General features: G+C 46.2%; 1 protein-coding gene across 1 annotated transcript in view; it reads right to left on the bottom strand.

The window, feature by feature from the left end:
* The window catches only part of Vrtn (vertebrae development associated), a 9,262-nt gene extending 913 nt beyond the window's left edge, over positions 1 to 8,349 (bottom strand). Inside the window, exons 1-2 of the mRNA XM_033766878.1 lie at positions 8,282 to 8,349; positions 1 to 1,521 (exon numbers count right to left, since the gene is read on the bottom strand). Coding sequence (XP_033622769.1) covers positions 1 to 1,520 — 1,520 coding nt within the window. The 5' untranslated portion in view covers position 1,521; positions 8,282 to 8,349. The remainder of the gene's footprint in view (positions 1,522 to 8,281) is intronic.
* Between the last annotated feature and the right edge of the window lie 509 nt (positions 8,350 to 8,858).

Raw genomic sequence — 8,858 nt, 5'->3', positions numbered from 1 at the left:
AGAGGCATCCTCTGTGGCAGGAGCTCCTGGGGCCCGGGGGACCCTCCACCTGTGGCTTCCTCGGCCGGCTCTTCCGCCTCGCCCTTCGAAGGGAGCAGGACCACTTCCCCAACAGACGCTGGCTGGGGGCCCCCGGCAGCAGCCGTGGCTGGGGCTGGCTTGAAGCTGGGGTTCCTCCGGAGGGCCTTTCGCCTCCAGTTATAGTAGGTGGACCTAGAGATGCCGGGGAACCTGCGTTTGAAGCACCGATAGGGCACCAGTGTGTTCAGGGAGATGCAGTGCTCCAGGTACAACTTGGCCCGCTGCATCAAGACCATTCCAGGGTTTGCGGGTGCCAGCGGGCAGTGGCCCAGCCCCTCAGCAGCCTTCTCTCCTAGCAGCTTCTCCAGCTCCCCCAGAACCGGTGCCTCCTTGGGGGCCAGGGACAGGGCTGGGGCTGGGCAAGGGCCAGAGCCCAGCAGCTCGTGCTTCCAGGCATAGTAGGTGGAGCGGGAGATCTCGGGGAACCTCTGGAGGAACTGCTGCAGTGGCACAACGTCCCCCTGGTGGAAGCTGTCCTGCAGGAAGTGCTTGGCCGAGAAGCGGGTGGCCACCTTCTGCCGGTGCTCCTGCGACTGCCGCCGCCAGCGGTAGAAGGTACTCTTCGTGACACTGTAGCGCTCACAGAGGTGGGAGTAGCTGAGGCCAGGTTCGTGGTTGAGCAGCTCCAGGGTCTTGGCTGGAGGGGGCAGCGCTCCCAGGGCCGGAGGAGCCACAGCCCGGCTGGGAGTGTCGTCAGCCTCCACCTCCTCCAGGCCCACCACGGGGGCGAAGTACTGGTGGCGGAAGAGGTGGCTGGTGAGGGGCTGGCCCGCCCACATGATGTGCAGCGTGGAGGGCATGTGGTCACAGCGCCGGGGCCGTATGACACGGTTAAAATAGGGCCGGATCTTGAGGTTGCGCATGGGGTAGATGGAGTAGATGTTGCGCTGGAGGACAGAGGCGAGGGCATACAGGTGCCACACGTTCGAGAAGCTGCTAGGGAAGCAAGTGGCCTTGACATCCGCATCGAAGATGGCCTCCAGGGTGGCCGACGGCAGGTTGGTCATCTCAGGGGACTCTTCGGAGCACAGAGAGTAGCGCACAGCCTGCAGCATCACCTTGGAGTCGATCATGCCCTGGAGGTAATAGTGCCTGTGCAGCAGCATCTCCACCACAGTGCGCGCCCGCAGCTCCAGGCTGAGGCCATCGTCCCCCCACAGAAGCATGCTGGCTGCCTCGAAGAGCAGGCTGCCCCCGCCCGTGCACACCAGCGGCAGCATGTTCCTCGGAGCATCCTCAGGGTACAGGCTCAACGCCACGGAGTCCACCTCCAGCACCTGGAGCCCGGGGCCCCCCTTGCGGCAGGTGGGGAGGGCAAAGGAAGACAGCACCTGCTTGGCCTCCAGCGCGGCACTAACGAGGCCCTCCAGGCCCTCAGACTCCACCGCCTCCTGCAGCTCCCGCAGCACCTGCTCCACCAGCTGGTCCCGAGAAGTCATCCTGACAAGGCAAAGGACAGAGGGCAGAGGTTGGGACAAGGTGGCTGCCTCGTACCTGGCAATGGTGCCCTGAGCACTCCTCCCCCTCCTCCTACGGGCGATGTCCAGCTGCCCCGCCACCAGCAGACGATAGCTCACGGCCTCCTTGGGTTTGTTTAATCACTTGGTGGTACTAGGGAAGAGTGTGGTCTCTGGGACTTTGCTCTGATGTCAGCTTGACCACTTAGGCAAGCCACTCTGCCTACTGCACTGCTACCTTCTGTGTAAAATGGGGACAATAGTAATCTACCTTAGAGTTGTTACACACGTACCTGAGCTAAAGTAACAGACGGAGACATAGAAATATACACACACGTGCATTCTTATACTTAAAAGCTGTACCTCTCTGTACTTATTATCAAAGACTTAAAATGGGAAAGCAGGACATAGTGGCACTCAGGAGGCTGAGGCAGGAACATCGCTGCAAATTCGAGGCCAGCCTGGGCTACATAGTGAGTTCAAGGCCAGCCTAGGATACATAGTGAAACTACCTCAAAAAAAAGAAAAGAAGCTGGGCATTGTGGCACACCCCTCTTATCCCAGGACTCTCGTACTCTGGGAGGCCCAGGCAGAGGATCACAAACTCAAGGGCAACTTAGTGACTTAATGAAACTATCTCAAAAAAATTTTTAGGATGTAAGGGCAATCTAGCTGCAACAACTGTCACCCCATTGATTGCCAGGGCTGGCTGACTGGCTAGGCAGGTCCCCCCGCCCCGCCACCCTCACCACTCCAGGTGCGTCCGTCCCTCCTGAAGCTTCACACTGGGTTGAAGAAGAGGCTGACCCCCAATAAAGGAGCGGTTCCTTGGTCGAGGGTATGCGGGTAGCTGTACTCGCCTGCTAGAACCTCCAAACAAGCTCTCAAAACATTTTTTAATTTTGGGAAATGGGGAGCAAATGAAAAGGGGAAGGGGAACAAAGGAGGGGGAAAAGGAAGGAAGGGACAACAAAAAAGTGCAAACAGAAGGAAAAAATGGAAACAAAGCTTTTGCATACAGGGAAGGGAGGAGGTACAGGAGGGGGGATTGAAAAAAAAAAAGAGGCACCATATAACATGTACAGGTGCAAATTCCCTGTGATGAGTGTTATTATATATATCTAAAATGTACCAGGGGCCAGGGATGTCACTCGATGGTGCTATTCCTTCCTGCCTGGCAAGCACAAGGCCCTGAGTCTGATTCCTGATACAGAAAAAAAAAAAAAAGCTAAAATGTACCAATAAATGTTTTACAAAAAAATTTTTTTTTAAATAAATGTTTGCTTCAAAAAAAGACACAAAAGTATATGGACTATCAAAAAACATTTTTTTTAAATGGCTGGGGAGGTAGCTTAGTGCAAAAGCTTCAAGGTTCAGGGCCAGGGATTTAGCTCAGTGGCACCATGCCTGTCTAACAAGTACAAGGTCCTGAGTTCCATCCCCAATATGGCGTGGGGAGGGAGCTGAGCTCCAAATTCAATCCCTATTACCACAAAAAGAAAAAAATATTACAATCACATAAAGCCAAAATTGGCCTGCCTTTCCCTAAAATAGTGATTCTCTGGGCCAGGGATTTAGCTCAGTAGTGGTGCCACCTGCCTCACAAGCACAAGGTCTGGAGTTCGTTCAATCCCCAGTACCAAAAAATAAATAAATACTGGTTCTCAAAGTATTCTGACAGTCTGCAAGTTAAACTATTTTCATAGTAGGAAGCTATTCCTTGCCCTTTTCCACTCCATTATCGTATGAATTAAGCTGTGTCATCAGCATGATCAAGGCAATGACATCAAACTGCTAGAAGTTATCGTGTCCTTCACCACCACATACTTCAAGATGAAAAAAAAAAATGAGGAAGGTTTGTTTAAGAATGTCCACCCCCCCACCGTCCAGCAGTAAAGATGAATTTTATTAAACTGCAACGCTTAAATGCACATTTTTCCAATTATTGAGAGTGACTTTATAGAGAGCATTCCTACAACATTTCTTCTGGGGCCGGAGATTTAGCTCTGTGGTTCTGCCACCTGCCTTGCAAGCACAAGGACCCGAGTCCAATCCCCGGTACCAAAGAAAAAACAAAACAAAACAAAAAAACAACATTTCTTCTGCATGCTAAGTCTAAGGAATATATCAGTGTGACCACTGAGTTTTGTGATGAATTAGCATAGTTGTAGCATGGAATACCATTTTTGCTTCTCTTTCCTTTCCATTTTTAAAGACTGACAGATGTTAGTCATGCAGACTCAAGATATGCCTAGCAGACATTTTCTCAAAAGTGAATGAAGTGGCCGGGGATTTAGCTCAGAAGTTCTGCAGCCTGCCTCGCAAGCCCAAGGACCCAAGTTCGATCCGGTACCAAAACAAAACAAAACAAAACAAAAAAGTGAATGAAGTGGCTATTGCAGCTTTCCTCCCACAGCTGGCCCCAGCCCTAATCTCTCCAGGGCATTCTTTTATCTTTTACTCAGCCCAAGCTCACTCTGCAGAGTCAGTTTCTACCTCATTTTTCACTGGATCGAACTCCGGTCCTTGCACTTGCAAAGCAGGTGGCAGACCACGGAGCTAAATCCCTGGTCCTTCACTTTTATTCTTTTACTTTTCCCAAAACTGTCACTGCTTTTTGTGAAAGAAAGAGAAAATGAATGAAGTAAGCCCGCCACTTCAATAAAAGATTCTGAACTCTGACGGGGGATGTGGCTCAGTGGCATTGTGCCTGCCTGGCAAGCTCAGGGTCCTGAATTTGATCCTGGTACAAAAAGAAAAAAGAAAAAAAAAAAAGAGATTCTGAACTTTACTTTGAAAATTTGAATTTTAAAGCCAGGCATGGTGGTGTGCACCACTGACCCTAGGTACTCAGGAGGTTGAGGCAGGAGGATCACTTGAGCTCAGGTTAAGACCAATCTGGGCAACATAGCAAGACACTCCCTCCACCAACCCCCCCCACACACACAAAGAAACAATTTTCAGAAAATCTGTATTTACTACAATAAGCTTGACAGCTTCTCAAAACTCAAAGACTTTTCTAATGAGATCAGTGGTGACATTTATTAATTTTTGTACTGTATAATGAAATTGCCAATACTTCCATTAAAGAACTATATCACTCAATGAATTGTATTTCCCAAATAACCAAGGAATGACATTACAAAATCATGCACTTTTTGAGCCGGGAATTTAGCTCAGTGGCTCCACACCTGCCTTGAAAGCACAAGACTCTGAGTTCAATCTCTGTACAGAAAAAAAAAAAAAAAAAAAAAAAAAAAAAAAAATGCACTTTCTAAAAGATCTGAGGTATAGTGGAGACCAACAGATTTTAATGCAGCAGAGTATAAAATTTGTTCAGAGATGCTTTCAAATACTATATTACAACTAAGATTTGGCAAACTACAACTACAACTTGTCAGGTTTTGATGTGGTATCAAAATGAAGCAAAAAAAAATCCATGGAATAAGCTATCAAAACATCCTTCCTTCTTCCACCTACAAATGCGGGTAAAGTTGAATTTTCTTTATTCATTTCCACCAAAACAATGTTATCAAAACAGACTGAGTAGAAATATTTGAAAAAATTTAAGATAATGAATTCCTACATTTTTACATTCTAGAAGTTATTTTTATAACAATGATTACTTGTCACTATTTATTTTTATTTATTTATTTATTTTGGTTTTTTTTGAGACAGGGTCTCACTATGTAGTTGAGACTGACCTGGAACTCACTATGTAGCCCAGGCTGGTCTCAAACTCACAGTGATCCTCCTGCCTCAGCCTCCTGAGTGCTGGGATTACAGGCGTGAGCCACCATGCCCAGCACTATTTATTTTTAAATAAATTAATGTTTTAAAATTCTCTTGCTCTTTTTGCGGGGAGGGGGGCTGAGAATCAAACCCAGGATCTCACAATTGCTAGGCAAGCACTGGACTACCAAGCAACACTTCCAGCCCCCCAGTTTTAACTTTGAATAGAGAATTCACTGACAGGTAGAACCTGCAAACAAAAGCTCTTTGAGGTCCTCAGATCTTAAGAGCATAAAGAGATCTTGAACCTAAAAATATTGTCCTGGAACAAAAAGTTTTTCAATAGGGCAGCCAGCCTACCCACAGGCTGCCCACCATCTAATAACTAGGATTTAGCAGGTGTGTGCTATTTGCTGTGCAATTTTGTTTTGTTTTTGCCATGCACTGTTCTAATCCCAACAACTAGACTTAAAGGTAGGTAGGTCCTGCCCTCACTATCTCCAATTCAGAGAGGGAGAAACTGAGACAATTGAAGACAGCCTCATTTGCCCATGGTCCCACAAATTAGTAGCTGAAACCAAATGTTCCTTCTGGGCCTGGCATTCATCTCCTGGGGATTCAACCCTCCACACCTTTTCAACACAAACTAATCATCTAATTTCAGTGTTCAATTGCAAAGCAGAGTGGCATTCCTCCATTGGCACTGTTTTTAAATTAGAAAGACCGCCATTATCCTTTCTGATTTCTTAGGTCTTTGTTCTCAGAGTTCAATACAGATATTCCTGGTTTAAGGACCTACCAGGTTGATGGCTGCTCAATTTATCACCAGACCCAGCCACATTCAGATTTACTATGGCCTTATAGTGGCTTCTACAAGTACAGTAATTTTTGCTGATTGTACTCTACAGTACAGTACTGTGGTTTTATGTTCTGTTTACATTCCAGTACTGCATGTAAGAGTTATGCAAATAAAAGCAGAGTCTGGAGTTTCTTTTGGTCATTTCTTTGATCTGAATATTGTATATACTAAATACCATTCCTCATTTAGCCACCAATGCATTAATGGCCTAGTCGTAGGCACTCAACTCAAGTCTTAAACAAGGCACATGTGTATATTTCTTTAGATTAGCCTTAGGTTTAAACATTGCATTTAGGTGTATATATTTTTCAGCTCACTCACCATACCTTTAAAAAGGGATGTTTGGGCTGGGCGTGATGCCACAGGCCTGTAATCCCAGCACTCAGGAGGCTAAAGTGGGAGGATCACAAGATGAAAGCCAGGCCAGGCTACACAGCTAGACCATCTCAAAAATCCAAAAGACGAGAGTATTTGCTTAGCATGTGCATCGCCCTGGGATTGAATCACAACACACACACATGCACACACACAAAGATGCTTTCAACAGTGTATTGAGATTCAGTAAAATTGGGAAAAAAAGAAAAAGCCTGAAAACACTAAAGAAACACCAGAATTACACTTGATAATCATAAACTCAAGCTGTTTGTTTTTTGGCATTTGGTTTTTTTTTTTTTGGAGACAGGTTCTCACTATGTAGTTGAGGCTGATTTTGAACTATATAGCCAAGACTAGCCTTGAACTTAAGACTTTCCTGCCTCAGCCTCCTGAGTGCTGAGATTACAGGTATTTTTAAAACACTGGTAATCAGAACCACCTTTGGATAAAATTTCTTGGCTATAGTTTTCCTTAAAATATGTCTATTATAACAACAAATTTCACCAAATGTCTCCTTGTAACATATTATTTAACTTAGATTAGGGTTTTTCTGTTCATCTTTTATGCACTTTACTTTAAAAAAAAAAAACCAACTTACTTTTCCTCAGACTCGGGAGATAAGCTTTTTTATTACTCCTAGGAAAGAGAACTCTTTACATATACAATAAAAAAAATTAAAAAATAACCTTGGCAACCAAACTGCTTGCACAGAAGTGCTTTTTCATTCTGACAGTCATCCCAACAAACTGGATGGTATTTTTTACTTGTGTTTCTTACATGATCTCACTTGTTAAACGCTGTTATATGGCTACATATAAACATGCACTCTGGAAGAAACTCTGAAATAAAAATTAGGAAAACAACCACTATTTACTGAACGCTCTCCATAGCATTTAACTCGGGTAATTCCATCAAAATCTCAGAAAAAGAAACAGGAGAGAACAATACATTTAAATTGTGTAACCAATAAATTAAATTTAAAAAATAAAAAATAAATAAAAAGCATAGTATAAAGGCTAGTACTATTAAAAATAAATAAATAAATTGTGTAGGCCAGGGCCCGGGATTTAGCTCGGTGGTTCTGCCGCCTGCCTCAGCCTCGAAAGTGCATGGTCCAAAGTTCGATCCCCCAGTACCAAAAAAATTTAAAAATTGTGTAGGCAGTTCTTCCTGCTCATCCACTCACTGAGCCTGTTTTCTAAGCACACAGAGATGTCCCTCGGGGGTTTCAAACGTCTGTGGGTTTTCGTGGGAATGATCACTTGGATTTCAGGCTTTTCAGGGTCATTGTTTATATGTGGCTCTCACCTCCTCGCCACATGAGCTACATCACACCTGCTCCATCCCTCGCATCATTATTCTTAGTTCACACCTGGAAAAAGGGAGGTTCAGGGGTTACCCAGCTATTAAAAGCTACAAAACCAGCTGGGCATGGTGGTGCACACCTGTAATTCCGGTACTCTGGGAGGCTGAGGCAATAGGATCACAAATTCAGGCCCAGCCTGGGCAACTTAGCAAAACCGTATCTCACAAATGAAAAGGGCTATGGATATAGCTCCATGCAGAGGCCCAGTTCAATACCCAGTACCACCAAAACAGAAAAAAAAAAAGAGAGAGAGAGAGAGAGACAAAACCCTAGCAATCTGCCTCCTGAATTTCCCCCTTAAACCCTGTAATTCCATCTAGATTTTCCCCATCCAGAGGATTCTTGGCAATGAGAGGGACCTAGTCATTTAACAGATAAGGAAACAGGCCCAGGAAGTTGAAGTTCACTTGCCTGTTTTCATGCAGCGGTGTCCAAGTGTTTCCAGCACAACGTCCAGTTATACCACTCTTTCTGCTGCACAAACCCCACCCCTCCCCACCCTGACCTCCTCGGTCTCTTCCAAGTCCCACCTGGCTCTACCCTGTCCCATTCCTTCCTCTTCCCCAAAGCGGTGAGAGGGGCTGTGAGTAGGTAAATGCCCCACTTCTGATTGCCTCAACGCTTGCTATGAAAAAGCAGCTCCCCAGAGAGTCTCCACCCACGGCCCAGCCACGAAGCTTCACCACGAGAGCGGGGGCTGCACGGGGAAGCCGCTAGTCCTTAAGTAGACAATTGCTGATAGGGCTCAGGTGCAATCTCTGGAGCACTGGCTCTTCCTGGAGGTTCGATGCAAAGCAGACAGGACTGTTGCCAGGTGCACTCAGGGACTGCGGTGCACAAAGTGAGGCTAATCTATGGACTTTGCATGCTGGCCTCACACACTCCTCTCCAAAGGGATCTAGAAAGGCAGGACACGCAGGAGCAAGGCCCCCTGCAGTCACAGAGGCTCCCTGCTCCTCCCTACCCACCTTGAAGTTGGAGAGGAGAG

This window comes from Fukomys damarensis, unplaced genomic scaffold (genome assembly GCF_012274545.1).
Source record: "Fukomys damarensis isolate Sample0158 unplaced genomic scaffold, DMR_v1.0_HiC HiC_scaffold_21, whole genome shotgun sequence".
Classification (NCBI taxonomy): domain Eukaryota; kingdom Metazoa; phylum Chordata; class Mammalia; order Rodentia; family Bathyergidae; genus Fukomys; species Fukomys damarensis.
The sequence above is the reverse complement of the archived record's forward strand: the minus strand, read 5'-3'. Positions and strand labels throughout refer to the sequence as shown.